This window comes from Prionailurus viverrinus, chromosome C1 (assembly GCF_022837055.1).
Source record: "Prionailurus viverrinus isolate Anna chromosome C1, UM_Priviv_1.0, whole genome shotgun sequence".
Classification (NCBI taxonomy): domain Eukaryota; kingdom Metazoa; phylum Chordata; class Mammalia; order Carnivora; family Felidae; genus Prionailurus; species Prionailurus viverrinus.
Window position 1 is genome coordinate 136951076 of NC_062568.1, and position 19764 is coordinate 136970839.

General features: G+C 33.3%; 1 protein-coding gene across 8 annotated transcripts in view; it reads left to right on the forward strand.

The window, feature by feature from the left end:
• The window catches only part of HFM1 (helicase for meiosis 1), a 95059-nt gene that overhangs the window by 21706 nt on the left and 53589 nt on the right, over positions 1–19764 (forward strand). For 7 of the 8 annotated variants that reach the window (XR_007154740.1, XM_047870672.1, XM_047870673.1 and 4 more), the window contains 14 exons: positions 1097–1167; positions 1631–1763; positions 2425–2576; positions 3148–3225; positions 3436–3594; positions 6279–6479; positions 6563–6651; positions 11243–11286; positions 11394–11495; positions 11900–12045; positions 12939–13033; positions 13668–13801; positions 14765–14812; positions 18120–18200. Coding sequence is in view for 7 of the 8 variants with exons in the window: in XM_047870672.1 (XP_047726628.1) it covers positions 1097–1167; positions 1631–1763; positions 2425–2576; positions 3148–3225; positions 3436–3594; positions 6279–6479; positions 6563–6651; positions 11243–11286; positions 11394–11495; positions 11900–12045; positions 12939–13033; positions 13668–13801; positions 14765–14812; positions 18120–18200 (1533 nt within the window). In the remaining variant the exon portion in view is untranslated. The remainder of the gene's footprint in view (positions 1–1096; positions 1168–1630; positions 1764–2424; positions 2577–3147; positions 3226–3435; positions 3595–6278; positions 6480–6562; positions 6652–11242; positions 11287–11393; positions 11496–11899; positions 12046–12938; positions 13034–13667; positions 13802–14764; positions 14813–18119; positions 18201–19764) is intronic. The other variant, XM_047870674.1, reaches the window with a different exon arrangement.

The following is a 19764-nucleotide window of genomic DNA, read 5'->3' on the forward strand; positions in this document are numbered from 1 at the left end:
CCCAAGCTTCTAGCTGCCTTTCAGACCATTTTGATTGCCCAACTTACTGTCTTTGTTCTTAGTGGCTTCTAGAAGTTGAGGGTGTGCCAAAATTTATCAGTGTCCCAAAGGGGAGGGTTGTAATTGGCATCTAGGTGCAAACTAATTAGAAGCCAGGACCTGAGGCAGCAGCTGAGAAAGTCTGCAGTGGAAATCCTTTCTAGGTGGAAACTAGAGATGAACATTTTTGCTGCTTTCTCTGCACCAAGCCTAGATGTGTACCTGTAGAGGAATGGAAGTTGTTCCTGTGTCCATTTAAGAATTGATTATTTGTGGGGGTGCCAGGGTGGCTTAGTCAGTTAAGCATCTGACTCTTGATTTCGGTTCAGGTCGTGGTTTCATGGTTTGTGAGATCGAGCCCCATGTCAGACTCTGTGCTGGGTGTGGAGCCTGATTGAAATTTTTTCTCCCCCTCTCCCTCTGCCCCTCTGCCCTGCTCATGCGCGCGCTCTCTCTCTCTCTCTCTCTCTCTCTCTCTCTCTCTCTCTCTCAAAAAAAAAAAAAAAAAAAAAAAGAATTATTTGTTTGCTATAGTCCTATGGGACTCATGAATGCAAGCCCTTTTGGTTTACAGAGTTAGGTGTTTGGGGATTTTATCCCTTGGGTGGGAGCCTTAAAGGTTGGAGCTATAGCTGTGTGGTCTGAAATCTTTGCTCCTGAGAGAGAAGCTGGGACTTGAGAGTTCCTTCCCAATTGTATGGTGCTGTGCCAAGGATGGGATTTAGGGTAAGAGTTGTCTCAGCCTTTCCTACCTTCATCATAGGTATTTTCATTTACCCAATGTGTAGAAGTCACTTAAATAATTTTTGAACTTTTTTCAGAATTGCTCCATGTGTAGCTATGTATTTGGTGCATCTGTGACAGGAGGTGAAGTTAAAGAGCCACTTGCTCTGTTGGTCCTTTCCTCTATACCTATTAATTCCTTTCTTATGATGTTAAAATAGCAAGTATTAAGGTCTCATTATTAAATACTGTCAGTTAATTAACTGAATTTTAAAATTAAAAGTAACCAATTTTTAAAATTCTGAAATATTTGACTCCTTAATGCTATTCTAAGCATCAAAATTTAGAAGTATTTTCAAAGAATTCCCATATTTTAACTATATACAGTCCAAAGCCTTTGATGATGTAAGTATTTTATTCTGATTTTTACTTATCTGCCTCTTCTTACTAGATAGTGTGTTCTTTAAGGGCAAGGACTAGATAACATTCATCTTTATGTTTCTAGTGCTATGCTCAGTGACTGGTACATTACAGGAACTCAAAAACTGTTTGCTAAATGAATGCATGTGATTTTCATAGGTGGGTTTGTTTACATTTATTATATTTCTAAAAATTTCTCTGGAAACAAAAGAAATTATTTTCTTCTAGGTCTGACATATTACTTTCACATATAAAATAAAATGATAAATTATTAATAGGTTTTTTTGAGAGTTGTAGGTCTAGAACAAGGTTAGAATTTTAATAAGCTTAGAGGTAGAAATAATTTGAATTATTATTCCAGAGAGTCTTTCTTACATATTTTCTAACAAATCGAGAGTGTGAATGAAAAATTCTATATATATCATGATTGATTAAATTTTTTTTTTAGCTTCTTTACACAGATAGAAATTTTGTGATTTGTGCTCCAACTGGTTCTGGGAAAACTGTAATGTTTGAACTAGCTATAACAAGATTGTTAATGGAAGTACCATTGCCATGGTCAAACATTAAAATTGTTTATAGTAAGTATTTATATATTGTAAGAGTGATTAATTATAATAATGAAAAACCACTAAGGCAAAAGTAAGAAATAAATTCAAGTTCAAGCCATAGGAATTAATATTTGGTTCTCCATACATTTTTAATGAAGACACATCACATTTGCTCTTGTCTGTTATATTAAATTCAACACACATTTTCCCAGAGTTGTAAATAAAAAGTAAAATTTGAATTGAGTATTTGACCTTTACAAGTTTATTTTTAAAAGGACAACAAAATGAACAATAAATTGAAACATTTTGTAATTCTAAAAATTTCCATAGGAACCTCTACTCTCCTTTCTTAGGTATATATGTATTTAAAATTTTTCATCAAAGTAATTTATGTACATGGTTAAAAAAATCAGTTATCACAAAAAGGCTTGTAATGAAGACCAGTCATCTCCTGCCTTACCTTTCTTCATTCTTAGTTACAGTTCCCTGAGCACTTACTTCTTTTTCTATTTTTAGTTCAGTTTGGTTATTACATATCTCTAAATAATATGTTTATATTATTAACTCTCAATTAATAAATATTACACAGCACCTGGATGTATAGTTTTATCCTAATTTTATTAACCAATGTTTGTGAAAGTAATTTTAAAACTGTACTGACATTCAAAGTAAATATCTCATATTGTTATAGTGGCACCAATAAAAGCCCTGTGTAGTCAGCGTTTTGATGATTGGAAAGAAAAATTTGGATCAATAGGATTGAATTGTAAAGAACTCACTGGAGATACAGTAATGGATGACCTATTTGAGATTCAGCATGCCCATATAATAATGACAACTCCAGTAGGTGTTATTTATACTCTTATTTTTTTGGTTTATTAGAAAATATGTTTCTCTTCACCAAGAATAAAAGTTAAAAGAAAATACAAAGTAGAAGAATATATTTGCAATGTAAAACAAACAAACATAAAAAGTACTAGTGTTCAGGTTATATAAAGAATACTTACTAATCAGCAGTAAAAGACAAATTACCAAATGGGAAAAATAAGAAAAAGATATGAATAAGCAATTTGTTATTTAGGATAATTTGTAATGATACTTTTTGCTTGCTTTCTTTTATCCAAATATTATGTATCGCAGAGGGAAGAACTTGGGAGGGCTTAAAAAGGCAATTAGACTAGAATTTTGAATATTTTTGGTTAAACTTAAAAATAAATGGGGGTTTAGTTTTTTAAGCACTTGTAAGACTATCAAAATCCTTTAAAGTGTTTTTAATCTTCACATTTTTTTCAGGATACTTTTAAGAACTAAAAGTTTGAACTAAAATATTGCCCATGATTTGTATCATGTTGAAATTTTTTATAGATATCTTATAGTTCTTTATCCTGTTAAGCCACTTGCATTTTTTCTCTAGGAAAAATGGGATAGCATGACTAGAAAATGGAGAGACAACTCTTTGGTCCAGCTGGTTAGACTGTTCCTCATTGATGAGGTAGTGAACACATTTTCACTTTTAGAGATAAAGGTAAAATGATTAGAATGGATAGAAAGAAACAAGACATTTTCAACTGAACTATATGTTTTATCCCTTGAAGTGGAAAAGTTCATTTTCTTAAGGAAGAGTGATAATATTAAGGATTTTAATTGATTAAGGAATTTTTTAATTTTATAGTCAATCATTTTTTCTTGATTTCTTTCTTAGGTACATGTTGTAAAAGATGAAAATCGTGGACCAACTCTTGAAGTTGTAGTCAGCAGAATGAAAACTGTACAGTCTTTATCTCCTGCTTCAGAAAATAGCAGCACAATGATTCCAATGAGATTTGTAGCTGTATCTGCAACAATTCCAAATGCTGAGGATGTAAGTTAGAATTTTAGTCTGTCAGATTTTTTTTTAATCACTGGTGCTGGTGGAACATTTTGTCATTTTAATCTTAGAGGAAAATAAAGGGTTTTTTCCTGAAAATTTCAGAACCAGTTTAGTAGGAAAGTATGTTGTAGAAAGCTATGGCTGTATCTCATAGATATGGCAGTATTAATATTTGGTTGATTTGTTTAATAAAACATTTTTGGGATAAGTCTATTGTTTACTAATATCTAAGAGTCTTAGTTTTTATGAGTTTCAGATGCCTCATAATAACTTGACTAATAACTTGTTATGGTTGTTCTAATCAGCTGACTCTGGTTGAATAGCAAAGTACAATAGAGAATAAAATAATTGCTTAAGTGATTAGTACCCACCTTTCCACATTCTATGTGAATGGCATTATGGTAAGCACTAGCAATAGATAAAAAAGTGAAAACATATAGACCCTGAACTTGAGGATCTCATGGTTAATGGGGTACACAGACAGGTAAAGGAATAATTGTATGCCATATTATACTTGCTGTAATGAATATATATCCTAATTTTTTTCCTCAATATTTAGGGAAACTTCTTGAAAAATAATTATTATTTCTCCCTCTTATTTACTTCTCAGCTTACTATAGTATGACTGTTTTCTCCCACTACTTAGAAATTTCACAAATTGTTCCCATATTGTCTAATACAATGGAAAATTTTATCTTTATCTTTAATTTGGCACCATTAAACATTTTTTTGTTCTTAAATTGACAACTTTTGTTCATGCTCAAGAATAATAAAGAAAAATTTTAAGTATATATAATCAACAGAAATCCAGTGTTTGTCATTCTACATGTATAGGTGGAATCAAAATGTACATGCTCTTTTGTGACTTGCAAGTCACCTAGTCTTTTCCATGTCATTAAGTATTCTTTTTTAAAAAAATTTTAATGTTTATTTTTGAGAGAGAGAGAGAAACAGACAGAGTGTGAGCAGGGGAGGAGCAGAGAGAGAGGGAGACACAATCTGAAGCAGGCTCCAGGCTCTGAGCTGTTAGCACAGAGCCCGATACAGGGCTCAGACTCACAAACCGCGTGATCATGACCTGAGCCAAAGTTGGATGCTTAACCGACTGAGCCATACAGGCATCCCTAAATATTCTTTTTTAATACAATTTTTGTGGTTTTATTGTAATTTATTTAGCTTTAATGATAGAAGATTATTTCCATTCTTGCTATTGTAAATGGTGCTAAAATTAATATATCTTTGAAAACATGATTATTTTTCTAGGATGAACTTCTAGTGTAGAATAACTGAGTGAAAGGATATATAAAACTCTAAGGACGTAGTGCTTTCAATAAATGGTACAGGCATTTGTACTTCCACCATTAGCCGTTTCTCTATTCTAGCACTGGATATTATAATAAGTTATTATTGTTATTACATTTAAATAGTTGTCACACTTCTTGTTTAAATGTACTTTACTTTAAAATTTTATACTGCTTTGATTTTTACTGAAGTAAATATTTTTAAAAAATTAATTACTTTAGGGGCGCCTGGGTGGCGCAGTCGGTTAAGCGTCCGACTTCAGCCAGGTCATGATCTTGCGGTCCGTGAGTTCAAGCCCCGCATCAGGCTCTGGGCTGATGGCTCAGAGCCTGGAGCCTGTTTCCGATTCTGTGTCTCCCTCTCTCTCTGCCCCTCCCCCGTTCATGCTCTGTCTCTCTCTGTCCCAAAAATAAATAAACGTTGAAAAAAAAAAAAATTAATTACTTTAAGTTCTTTTTTGCAACTTGCCAGGCCATGTTCTTTACCCTTTTTCCACATTGGGATAATAAACTTTTCTTTTGATTTGTAAACAGTCATTAAATATTAGTACTCTGTAATTCTTGAAATTCTTTCCCCCTTTGTGATAATTGCTACATCTGTGAATGCTACTTTTCTATCTCTTTGTACAAATCCTCTTCCTCAATTTTCTCCTAAATTAGTGTCTTTACTCTTGGCCTTCTGCTCCTTTCAAATTAAATTCTTGTGTGATCTTATTTACACCCATGATAGTCTTGAAAATGTTTTTGTATTTCCTTCCTGTGCAACTACAATTTCCTGTAAAAGCAATGGTCAGTTTCAGAGCAGGGCATGAAGTCTGATTACTAACCGGGTTATGTGACAATGAGGTCTGGTCACAATAGTTCCAGAAATTAGTGACTTCAGCATTGAGCCTGTAATGTGCTTTTGGCATTGCCATTTCTCAAGTATTTATTTACTCTTTTTTTAAAAATTGTCAGCTCTTGCCAATCTAGGCCAACCATTACTTTGGTACTCTTTGGCTGTTACTTAGCACAACTCAAAAGTTGTGTCACCCATATCTAGGCATAGTTCTGAAAAATAGGAAGGTTATAATGATAGTGAGAAATTTAGTTTCTCTGCTGAAATCAATTTTGTAGGAAGGAAAATAAAACAAAATAATTATAATTAATTGGGAATTTATCATAGTGAAAACGGGGTATAATCTTAAAATACTGCTACTGATAATATTTACCAATATATCAATAGAGCAGTGTCAATGGAATATGTAATACTGAAAAAGACTACTTGATTACATATTTTTATACCTTGACTTTAAGGTATTCTGTTATTCGGTTATTTTTAGCCATAAAACTTCACTAGACAAAACTTTTAATGTATATTTCTGTTATTTAAAGATTGCAGAATGGCTTTCAAATGGTGAAAGACCTGCTGTATGTCTGAAAGTGGATGAGAAACATCGGCCGGTGAAACTTCGGAAAGTGGTCCTTGGATTTCCCTGCAGTAGTAACCAAACCGAATTTAAGTTTGATTTAACCCTCAACTACAAAATTGCCAATGTTATACAAACATACTCTGATCAGAAACCCACACTTGTGGTATGGATTGTTAGTTGCATATTTTTGAGTGTAGTATTCAGTTTTTAATATGATTAATCCAAGAATTATTCATTTATTTTCAGTTTTGTGCAACAAGGAAAGGTGTGCAACAGGCTGCTTTGGTTCTTGTGAAAGATGCTAAGTTTATTATGGCTGTGGAACAGAAGCAGAGGTATTTTTTTTCTTTTTTTTGTTGGAGGTACAAAGACTTTTAGGGATTACCTTGATGAGATGAGAAATCTGGGTTCATTCCTTAACCCTTTGAAGTTACTCAACCTCTCTAAGCCTCAGTTTCCTTGTCTATAAAACAAGGATAATAGTAATTTGGAAGATCGAGAGACTGAATCTTAGTGACACTATGATCTTGTCTTTATTTCATAGCCGAGTTTCTTGAAAAATTATTCATATTGCTGTCCTCATTTTTTTTTTTTTGCCCATTTTCAATTCAGCATCTGTTGTAATCTTTCACTAAAGCTAATTTTGCTGTTGATCTCTCAGCAGCCTCTAAAACATTTGGTCCCTCCCACCGTATTTAAAAACTCTGGACTCTGTGCTTTCAAGATCATCCTCTATCAGATTTCTTCCTACTTTGCCGGCTGCTCATTCTCAGCCCTCTTTTTACCTCTTCTATTCAGCTCTTAAATGTTGACATTCTAGAGGTTCTGTCCAAGGTTCATTCTTTCGAATTCCAAACTTCTGAGTATTTGTATCTATCACATGGGTTCAAAGAATATGCATACACTCATATTTATATATGTCTGTGAATTTATAGCTCCAACCCAGATCTCCATTCTGAGTTCCAGGTCTATAGTCCATGCCTAACTGACATCTCCAATTACATATCTATGGGCATCTCAAACTATTAGAAACTAATAGTGATTTGAACTAAGGAGGTGGCAGTGTTGATGGAGGTAAAATTATATATTTAACATATATTTAGAAGTAAAAATCAACAGGACTTGGTAATCGATTACCTATGTGGAGGAAGGTGAGGGGGGTGTTAGTGTTAGGTTTCTGCAATGAGCAACCAGGGAGTGCAATATAATTCAGCTGGGAAACATTGGAGGAGGAGATGGTTTGAGAGAAAGAATCATAAAATAGAATTATTTTAGATACATTGAAAGAAAAGGAATGGAATGCCATTTTGAGTTGGTGTGGACCAGGGAAAGAGACTGATGCTTACCTCAATTTGCCTTTAACTGCTCACATTCTAACAACTTCTACAAGACTTCTTTTTGTCCATCAATCCCCAGATTCTGTTACTAAGGTTTCTAAGTCTAACATCCCCAGCTATGACCTATTTTTTACTGTGGTTTCTTTAGCTTTTTATTAAATACTTTTGCTTCTGTTTTTACATATTTATTTAAAAATTTTTTTTAAATGTTTATTTATTTTTGAGAGAGAAACAGGCAGAGTGTGAGTGCGGGAGGGGCAGAGAAAGAGGGAGATACAGAATCCAAAGCAGCCTCCAGGGTCTGAGCTGTCAGCACAGAGCCTGATGTGGGGCCTGAGCTCACAGACCATGAGGTCATGACCTGAGCCAAAGTAAGATGCTTAACCCACTGAGCCACCTTTGTGCCCCTGTTTACTTATTTACTTTTGAGAGAGAGAGAGAGAGAGAGAGAGAGAGAGAGAGAATGAGAGAATGAGAACGTTGGAGGGGCAGAGAGAAAGGGAAAGAGAATCTTAAGCAGGTTCTGCACTGTCAGCACAGAGCCCAAAATGGGGTTCGAACTCATGAACTGTGAAATCATGACCTCAGCCAAAATCAAGAGTTGGATGCCTAACCAACTGAGCCACCCAGGCACCCCAAATACTTCTTCTGTTGTAGCATACATCCAAATAACAAAATATTTCTGTATTTTGAAATTTCTTAATTAACTTCAGGAAGTTAATTGGTAGTATTTTCATAATGAGAATGTTTCCTGACTTTTTTTTTTTTTTTAAGTTTTTATTTTAGTCAACTAGTCTGAGCCTTTGGTTCTAATCAAGAAAACTCCTTGGCTGTTTATGTGCCATGATCAAGCACATTGGGAGACTGTATGCATCCATCAGGTCATTTTGCTAGCACAAACCTTTTCTATGATCGAATCACAATTGATAGTTTTCAAACCAGCAGCACTTGGTTTTATAACATTCTTGATTATTAATTTTCTAAATGTTATCAGTAAAGATGGTGTTTCAAAAACTGATTGACCAGGTCATTATAAAACTAGTAATAGAATAAATGTAAACTGGGTTTAAAAAAAAAAAAGTAGGTATAAAAAGACTCTAAGTAGCAATGGCTAATTTGAAAACTACTTGGGTGAATAAACTAGTTGATCAAGTTGGGACATGTGACTTTTAGTGAGAAACACATGTGGCTGTCAAGCAGTGAAGCTTATTTTCTTGATCTAAAACTAACTCTGAAGGAAATTTTTAAAAACTTATAGAATTTTTTGTGTAGTGGTGGCATCATTAATACAGAATGACTATATAGCCTCCCAAAATGAATACTTAATAATTAGCATTTTGGACCTGAGCCTATTTATAGGAGTAAGGAACTGAAATAGTTAACCTTTAAGCATCCTTAAAACTAATTTCCATTCCATCCTCTCCCTTTTCCTCTGTTGTCTGCTGCACACAAAGTAGCTAATTTTGTTTCAGATAATCATTTTCTTAAACAGAAGCATGTATCATACTTCTCCTTTTCTCATTTCCCACTCTTACCAAGTAACTCAAGAAAAATTGCTCTTTTAATTCCCTGCTGTCTTCACTCTTTGTCTCTCCTTTTTTTTTTTCTTTAGCCCCCTTTTTTATTCCTGTTTTTTTCAGGAATGAAATGGTAGTGTTAGAAACAGCATGAACTTAGTGACCGTGATTTGGATTGCAGTGTTGCCACTTTACTGTCAGTGTATCATTGGGCACACCTCTCCATTTCAATTTCTTAATCAGTTTCAATTTCTTAATATGGGAGTCGACTATCTGTATCACTGTTATTGTGAGAATTAAATAAAGCAACATTTCTAAGACACTTAACAGTGTATAGCACAGAGCTTGTGCTTAATACCAACGTCTTTTCCTCTTGCCTTCTCTTCATTACATTTGAATCCTTAAAAAAATTGTGAATGTTATATTAGAAATAATGTGTGCTAGTGTCATTAAGTGCAACAGTGAAATGGAAAAACACAAATTTGGTGGTTCTTAGACATAAATAAGAACCAAGCCCACCAACCTCCAAAATCTTCTAAAATACCCAGAATTCCTTTTCAGATTGTCAAGAAACTCTCTTAACTTCCTCTTCTCTTGATTTAACCTAGTTTTCTTTCTTTCATATCTCTATAAGACTATAAGCAACTATTTCTTATTTTTATCTTTTTTGGCTTACTAGTAATATAGTAGAGATTTAAAAATTGTTACTCCCTGTGAATATTTTTCAGGCAAATTATGGGAATAGACTTATATTCTGACCCATGAATGTAATAATCACCATTTATGTTTTTTTCTGGTGGAAAGTGAGGTTTCCAAATTCCTGTTTTAAAATGAGCTTCAGTGTTACAGCTGATAAAATCGGGACTTCTTTGTGTGTGTGTGTGTGTGCACGCGCGCATGTAATTTGTACCCTTTTGGCAACCTCTTCCTGTTTCCCCCAGCTTCAACCTCTGGCAACCACTTTTCTACTCTGTTTCTGAGTTCCTTTCTTTTCTTCCTTCCTTCCTTCCTTCCTTTCTTTTAAGATTTCACATGGAAGTGACACTATGCAGTACTTGTCTTTCTTTTTTTGGCTAATTTCACTTAGGACTATACCCTCTAGTTTCATCCATGTTGTCAAAAAAGGCAGAATTTCCTTCTTTTTTAAGGCTGAATAATATTCCTGTGTGTGTGTGTGTGTGTGTGTGTGTGTGTGTGTGTGTGTGTATGTCAAATGTTCTCTGTCCATTCATTTGTCTGAGACTCTTGTTTGGCTGTCTTGGTTATTGTGAATAATGTTGCAGTGAACATAGGAATACAGATATCTTTTTGAGATACTGATGTTTCCTTTGGATATAATTCAGATATAGAATTTCTGGATGATTTAGTAGTTCTATTTTTAATTTTTTGAGGAATCTTCATACTATTTTCCATAGTGGCCGTACTAGTTTACTATTCTCACCAACAGTGTGAAAGGGCTCTCTTTTCTCTAGATCCTCTACATTTGTTGTCTCCTGTCATTTTGATACTAGCCATTCTAACAGGTGACATCTCATTATAGTTTTGATTTGTATTTATCCCTGATGTTTAATAATGTTCAGCACCTTTTCATGTATTGTTGGCCATTTGTGTCTTTTCTGGAAAAATGTCCTTTTAGGTCCTTTGCTCATTTTTAAATTGTTTTTTGATTTTTGTTTTGTTTTGCTGAGTTGTGAATTTAGGGATGTCTGAGTATCAAAGTTAGATATTCTTTACTTCTTGGGGCCCCCGGGTGGCTTAGTTGGTTAAGCATCTGACTCTTGATTTGGGCTCAGATCATGATCTCGCAGTTTGTAGGATTGAGCCCTCTGTTGGGCTCTTCACTGACAGTGCAGAGCCTGCTTGGGATTCTCTGTCTCCCTCTCTCTCTGCCCTTACCCCCCTTTCATAAATAAACAAACAAACAAACATTTAGATATTCTCTACTTCTTAAAGATGATTTCAAACAATGATATTGTAAAACTGTTTTGATATCTGTACCTTCACAATAATTAATAAACTAAGAGTTTTTATATCAGTGAATAACTTAATAATTTTATGATTTTTTAAAATAGGTTACAGAAGTGTGCATATTCCTTAAGAGATTCAAAACTGAGAGGTAGGTTTAGAGATTATTTTTGAACTGCATTTTCAGCTATAGATAAAAGGAATCAATTATTGATGCAATATTAACAGTGTATAACAGATTATATATTTCTGTTATAGATATCTTAATCTATGGTGTTGCTTATCATCATGCTGGTATGGAGCCGTCAGATAGAAAAGTAGTTGAAGGAGCTTTCACTGTTGGAGATCTACCAGTTCTTTGTAAGTAAAACAAATTCTTGTGGCTATTATAAGATATTTTTGAAAACTATTTATTAAGAGAAAAAAAAAAGAAAGAAAAAGCCTAATCATTCTGACTTATTTCTGCTTTTCTTCCAAGATTCTAAAATTATGTAACTACCCATGCATACACATGCTACAGTAAACTTTTTGGCAGTTTTAGTTATCATGTTACTGAACACAGTGCTACTTGAAAAATAAGAATTTAATAGTTTTTAGATGTGTCATTATTTTGCATTGTAGTGTTCTTTTCCTCTTTGTTCTTCATAAATTCCCTATGTATAAGTTTTTATTACATTTATAAGAATATATATTTTATAAGAAGATATCTACCTGAAGCAATAAAGTTATAAAGCTTGAAAATACTATTTCTTAATCCGATGCAGTTACTACCAGTACTTTAGCTATGGGAGTAAATTTGCCTGCTCACCTAGTAGTTATAAAATCTACAATGCATTATGCTGGAGGAATGTTTGAAGAATACAGTGAAACAGATATTCTACAGATGATTGGTAGAGCGGGTCGACCTCAAGTAAGTGACAATGTTTATTTTTGTAACTTGTTTTAAAACGAGGTAAAAAGCAAAAACTCTTTTTGTGTACTTTTTGTTAAACAGGAGATTAACATTTCCTATTTAGATTAAGTGTAAAAATAAATGTAATGGAAAATCTACTTTAATAGAAGTAAAACAAGTCTTACCAAAGGACACATACTGCTCTACTCCCTCTGAGTTTCCATTGGCTGATAGTTGGATTTATGAATGTGTGTATGCTGTTAATGCTTTTTTTGGTTTTGAGGGTTTTTGTTTTTTTTGTTGAATGGGGATGCTATTTGCATTTTAGATGGGACAGTGTTTCATTGTGTAGGACTGTCATAACTTGCAAAATGTGTAGTATCCCTGAGTCTTAGCACAAAATGCCAATAGTGGTCCCCAGGTATTGTGACAATTAAAAATTGGCCCATATATATTACAAAACATGTCCTACTCTAACAAATACTTATAGAAGTCATTCGTATGGGTAGTAAGGGAACATGTAGGAAAAATAATTTTTCAAAGAATGTCAAAATACTATGTTATCCAAATCCATGATTTTTATAGGATCAATTAGATTATATGTAAAATACACCAAATCTTATAACTTTTATCCAGTTGCCTAGGTTTGTTTTGATTTTACCATTGCCAAAAGTATATTACATTGAAACCAAGTGATAGTTTTGCATCTATACTCTTGGAAGGTTTTAAATTACATTTTCAGTGAACATTCAAATTCAGAAGTATTTTTAAGGCCCTTTTGACCTATTGTTTAAGACAGAGACTGTTTAATATAAAATGAAATTCATGAGTTATTGAAGAGGACTGGTACCAACATGTACTCTTTTTTACTACATTTCTCTCTGTCTGTGTGTGTGTGTGCTTTTTTCCAGTTTGACACTACAGCTACTGCAGTTATTATGACTCGGTTAAGTACAAAAGAGAAGTATATTCAGATGTTAGCTTGTAGTGACACTGTAGAAAGCAGGTAATACAGAAAATATTCTAAAAAGATGTTAATATAGCCTATATTTTTCCTTTTCACATATAAAAGGAAATTTGATTAGGAGATTTTCTAAGGCTATTTTCTTGAAATTTTTCAATAATCTAAGTGGAAAGTTTGTATCCTTTTAAAAAACTTAGTAGTAAAAAAAAAAAAAAAGACAACATAATATTTTTATCCGGTAGTTTCTTAGCATGTGGTAGCATGTATCCTTGTTATAAAAGGCCAAATTAGTAATAAGAGGAAGACTATAATTTTCACATCTCTTCACATCTTTAAAATTTGTTTAATAATAGATAGGCAATCTGGGACCTTTTAGTAAAGTATATAATTTTAATACTCTGGGAGAAAATTCACTCCCCACTGTTTTTTAAGTAATAATGTCTTCTAGAGGCATGTAGTAGAGAAAAATCTATAATTTTTTAACAGTTTAACTCATTTGTTAAAGTTTTCTCTTATATTTTGAAAATTAAGTTATCTTTCATGAATTTTTATATAGCAATGACTATATTCAATTATATTATTGAATTCAAAATATTATTGAAGTTTTAAAAAAGTAAGCGTTATGGCATTGAAATACATGTTACTAAGGCAAAGTTGTTTTTTTTTTTCCTGTTAGTTTACACAGACATCTTATTGAACATTTAAATGCAGAGATAGTGCTGCATACCATCACAGATGTGAATATTGCTTTGGAATGGATACGATCAACTTTGCTTTATATCAGAGCCTTGAAAAATCCATCTCATTATGGTTTGTTACTTTGATTTGAAAAAGTAGTAAATTTTTCAAGCCAGATGGTTCTATATTTATACTATTAGGCATAGTATTAGGTCACAGAATAGATTACAGACACTAGTAGGTAACAAAAGCAAAAAGTAGTAACATTCAGAAATACATTTAGAGGCAAGAGTAGACAAATGTGAGAAATCTTTATCTTTTATGCTTCTAGTCTTTTAATAAGGTTAGAAATCAGCACCATTAAAAATAGATCTTTTAGAAAAAAAATTAACTCGAATAAAAATTTAAAATATGCCTAAAATTATTTTTTAAAAGTTAAAATAAAAAATTCCTGAATTTTGTCTGAACTAATGTTCACATCAAAGTGTGTAGTACTGCTCTTGCTGCTGGAATTTGAATCCTGCTTCTAAAGCTAATATACATGTGGTTATATTGCTTCTAGAGGGTTCTTCATGTGGTACAGATTATAAAGTAAAAATACTTACAATTGCTGAATATCAAATTAAAACCTGACTTGCTGCAATACTATTCTAATGCACACACATTTGAAACTTTAAGATCGCCTACCTTTCCATTTATTTGTATCTTCTGTAATTTCTTTCCTCAACATGTTGTGGTTTTCAGAGTAGAGATCTTTAATTAAATGTATTCATAAGTAAAAAAAAACCCAAAAACAAAACAAAAAACAAAAAAACAAAAAAAATACAAAAAACTTTAAGATCTCCAAGGGAAAAAAGTACAGAATGCCTGGTCATGGTTATAAAATATGCAAAAGATAGTCAATTGATATTGAAAGGATTTCACAACAGTGGTTATCTTCTGTAGATAGTTAAGCCTTGCTTTAACTCAGTAAGCTATTTTTTTCCCAATTTAAGATTTAGATTACTCTTTTCTAGTTAACCAGGTATAAACTGAGCCTATAAAGTGAGTTAAATCCTCTCTATTTTATTTTATGAATTTTCATAACTTATATAGGTTTTGCATCTGGATTGAACAAAGATGGAATTGAAGCAAAATTACAAGGTTAGATGCATTTCCTTATAAAAAATTATATTTTACAAAGTTTAATGAAAAAGTTTGGTTAGAGTGAAAGAATACTTTTTGATAAATTATTTTTTAAAAGTATTTTTAATTTAAAATTTAATTTAAAGGGGCGCCTGGGTGGCGCAGTCGGTTAAGCGTCCGACTTCAGCCAGGTCACGATCTTGCAGTCTGTGAGTTCTAGCCCCGCGTCGGGCTCTGGGCTGATGGCTCAGAGCCTGGAGCCTGCTTCCGATTCTGTGTCTCCTTCTCTCTCTGCCCCTCCCCTGTTCATGCTCTGTCTCTCTCTGTCCCAAAAATAAATAAAAAACGTTGAAAAAATAAAATTTAATTTAAAATTATTTTTAAAAAGTAAACTTGTTTCCTCCAGAAAAAAAAAATGAACTATTTCTTTTTCACATGCAAATAAAGTTTAGCACATGTACTTTTTTTCTGAATTAGTTAATTAATTCTATCAGAATATCTTCCTTTGTAAAATATGTTAACTTGGTTTGTTTTTATTTTTACAATGATCCTTGACTTTGAAAATATTGACTGTAGATACACAACTCTTCATTTTTTCTTTTCTAGTTTAATTTTAATTGAAAATATAAGCCTACCTTGACTATGGGCTTCTTATCCTAATCTGTGCTAATGGTATATTCCCATCAAACCCTAGCTTCATTCTAATTAATCACTCAATACTTCATGATCTCTCTTTTAAGATGTCAAAAGATAGTTGAGCATTTATTAAGATTAGAAATTGTTACCTTTTCATTGTATTGAGACTCTCAGTAGAAGAAAAAATGTTAGATTCACTAAAAATATTTAGCCATTTTGGGGGTACCTCACTGGCTCAGTCAGTAGAGCATACATCTCCTGATCTTAGAGTTGTGAGTTCAAGCCCCAGAGCTTCATGCTGGGTACAAAGACTACTTTAAGAAAAAAAAAGGATCAAGGAATAGATATTCGTCTACAGAGCAACAATACTAGTCTGGGCCCTCACCTGGTGTAGATCTAAAAATATTTAGCCAACTTTTATTTATTCTTTACTTGGATATACACATATGCATATTAAAATGCAGAGATAAGGATGAAGCAGTAAAACTGTATTGATTAAAGAATATATTATTGAGGCGCCTGGGTGGCTGAGTCAGTTAAGTGTCCGACTTCGGCTCAGGTCATGATCTCAGAGTTCATGAGTTTGAGCCCCACATTGGGCTCTGTGCTGATAGCTCAGAGCCTGGAGCCTGCTTCAGATTCTGTGTTTCCCTCATTTGCCCTCTGTCTCTCTCTTTCTCAAAAAACAAAAAAAAAAACAAAAAAAAAACAAAAAAACATTAAAAAATTAAAGAATAAATATATTGTTGAAACAAGGTGATAAGTAATAACGTATATTCATAATGCTGCTGTTGAGAAACAGATCTATAAAATAGTTGTATTGTCCTTTACTGGCCAATTTTGAATGGAGTTTTTTAAAACATATTTTGATCATAAGGAACACAAGAAATCAGAGATAGTCCAAAAAATGTCTTGCTATATTTTGACAACTATAATTTAGTTAAGTTTAATTTAGTTTAATTAAGCCTTAATTTAACTTCGTTAAATTAGTAGAACCACAGTTTATATTTGCCTTATCTTTGGTCATTATAGGGTAGCTAAGTTTGCTTATAAAGAATAGCCAAGTTTATTATATAACTGAATATAATGTTTTGGTATCCTTGGAGATCTGCATTAAATCTCTTAGAAAGGATCCTTTGTTTTCCTAAGTTTGTTATGTTTTACTCAGTATGCCCCAATATTGTTAAATATTGGTAAATATTGTTATATTTGCTCAGTATGCTCCAATAGCTCCCTCATCACTCTTAGAATAAAATGCAGACTTTCCACCAGAGCCCACAAATCCTTCTTGATATCTCACTGCCTGTTTCTCTGATTTCATCTCTTGTCATTTGCCCCCTCCTTCATTCTGTCTCTAAATTGGATCTCTTGTTGTTCCTTAAACACACCAATACCTGAAATCTTATTATTGTTAAACTGTGTACTGATTGTTTCCTTCAGTAAAATGTAAGTTCTTTTGAGAAGGAACCTTGTCTTGTTCACGGCTTTAAACCTAAAGCTTAGAGTAGTGCTCTCAGAATGTAATGTAATAAGCATTCCTTTGATTAACTTACTGAAAGTTATTAGTGAAAAATTAAGAAAATTAGCAAAGACCTCAAAGCCTTACTTAAACAAATACTTTTTTTTTTTTTTTAAATTTTTTTTTCAACGTTTATTTATTTTTGGGACAGAGAGAGACAGAGCATGAACGGGGGAGGGGCAGAGAGAGAGGGAGACACAGAATCGGAAACAGGCTCCAGGCTCTGAGCCATCAGCCCAGAGCCTGACGCGGGGCTCGAACTCACGGACCGCGAGATCATGACCTGGCTGAAGTCGGACGCTTAACCGACTGCGCCACCCAGGCGCCCCCTTACTTAAACAAATACTTAAAACTATCAAGCTGCCTAAGCAATATTGCTTAAACTGAAGTATTTCTCAAAGAATTTTGCCTTCCAAGGGCTGTGTTTTTGTGAGTGGCTACTCTCTTTAAGATTGAGTAGGATGTGATGTTTTCACTCCCTGCTCTGAACAACCTCCAGTCTTCTGAGCTTTATAGCATGGAACAATGAGAGCACTGTAAACAGCAGGCTACTATAATTGCTCTGATCTTCATCAGTCAATGAGAGTGAACTTCCTGTTCAAAAGTTCCTTCCAGGTACAATAGTGGCATTTTAGAGATGCTGAAGTAAGTACTAAAAGCATCAGCTGAAATGTTCTTAAGTGGCGAACTCAGAAAAGTGGCGAACTCAAAAAAGTGGCAAACTCAGAGGAGGGAAAAGACTGGTGTTTTTTTGAACAATCTTTATAGATCTGTTTGACTTTATGCTTCGTGTGTATACATGTTTGATAAAAGTTTTTTAAAAAAAAGGAAAAAAAAAAGAAAACCATGCCATATTGGAAGTCAGATAGAAAGTGGTTGCAAAGACCTTGAGCAAGTAACCTAGCCTGTTTCTTTGTTTCTTAGCTTATATATCAAATAATATTAATACTTAACCTCTAACTAACAATACTTTTTACTAACAATACTTTTTAGCCTATTAGCTGGCTCTTTTATTTAATGAGTTTTTTCTTACCACTTAAGTAGAGACTATAGTTTTTCCCACAGCAAATATACAGAAACACAACTTTAGCATATTTGATTATCAATTCTATTTTGTGCTACTCCCTTATCTTACTAAAATAGAAAAATATGTTTCTTATTACTGAACAGAATTGTGTTTGAAGAATCTGAATGATTTATCATCTCTGGACTTGATTAGGATGGATGAAGATGTTAATTTCAAACCAACTGGTAATTTTTCCATCAGTTAGTAAATTTAACACTTGCTTAAAACTAAATTTTAAAATATCTTCTACTAAAATTTAGATGATGCTAAAATTAAATTGTGATCTCAGTTAAATATCTCATTAAATATCTCAATGATGATAACAGGGTATCATCATTGTTAGCATGATCTATTTATACTGTATGAGTCCTGTTTATAAAATTAATAGAGCTTCTTTTTGGCAGGCACAGACTTTGTCTTCGCTGATTCTGGTAACTTGAGTTGAAATACTCAAATCTTAGGGTCATTTCAAATCTCTTATAACTCTTGTAGATGCTCTTTTGCCAGTTCTTTGACTCACTTGCTTCATGGCTTCCTTTCTAAGTTAATTTTATCCCTTACCTAGGAAACTTTCATCCTTTCTAATAAGCCAGCAAGTATCAAGTCTTTTCTCAAACATTTCATTTTCTCTGGCAGGGAGAAACCTTTTATTAATTTATAAACATCTAGGATAAGAGGAGCATCTTTAAATGTATCCTACGGGTTAATGTACTAGTTCCCATGGTAACCATAGTCTCTATATCTCACACACTGCTCCCAGATGCTCCCTTTTATGAACCACTGCATCACCTACATTTTGGCTGAAAAAATCCATCAGAATCCTAATTGATAAAGTGACTTCTAAGCTGCCCTGGTTACTTCTCTATTCTTGATTCTTAGTTCTTTCTACTCTACCATGTCCTTGATGCCTATATGTCTGATGGGATGTCAAATTCTTCCCTTCTTCAGCAAAACCTATAGCACATACATAAATGTTAGCCCTTTCCTTGAGAAGCAGTATGCCATTTTTCTCTTCCCAGCTGTTTTCTGTGTGTGTGTTCACAAGACTGAAATTCTTTGTAATGCTTTTAACAACCTGTAATTGAAACCAGTAGCTTTTTAAATGAATTTCATTTCATCATTTACTCACCCCCACTCTACCCATCTTGCTACCCCCAACCAACTCAAAGTTCTATTTCAAAACAATTTATTTTCAAACTTCAGTTTAATTACAATTTGCTTTATAATTTTAAGTGGTCCTCTGTTATTTTACAAATCAAATCCAAAATCTAAACTCCTTTAATAGTATTTCCAGGCTCTTCAGGCCTTCATAGTTTATTATTCATCATGGTTTGACAATAAAAGTAGGCAGTATTTATTTAATGTTAGGCACTCTGCTAAGTACTATATATGTATTACTGCATTTAATCTTCACAAAAAATCTATGACATACGTACTTCTGTTACCCCCACATTACATTAAGAAACTGGTAAAATAACTTGCACATGATCACCTAGTTAGCAAGTGGTGGAGCAGTGATTTGAAGCAGGTCAGTTTGACCTGAACGCATAGTCACTGTTAAGCCATATCTCTCATTACAGTGTTCTAAAGATAGTCTTTTTTATTTTTCTAAAGATAGTCTTTTTAACTTTACTCCTTTGATAAACAAGTCTTGATTTTTACTGAGGTCATGACAGCTTTATTTTCTTTCTGCCAAGGCATATTAGTTATTTTAAAATCCTGCTCAAGCCCCATTTTCTCTACCAAGCC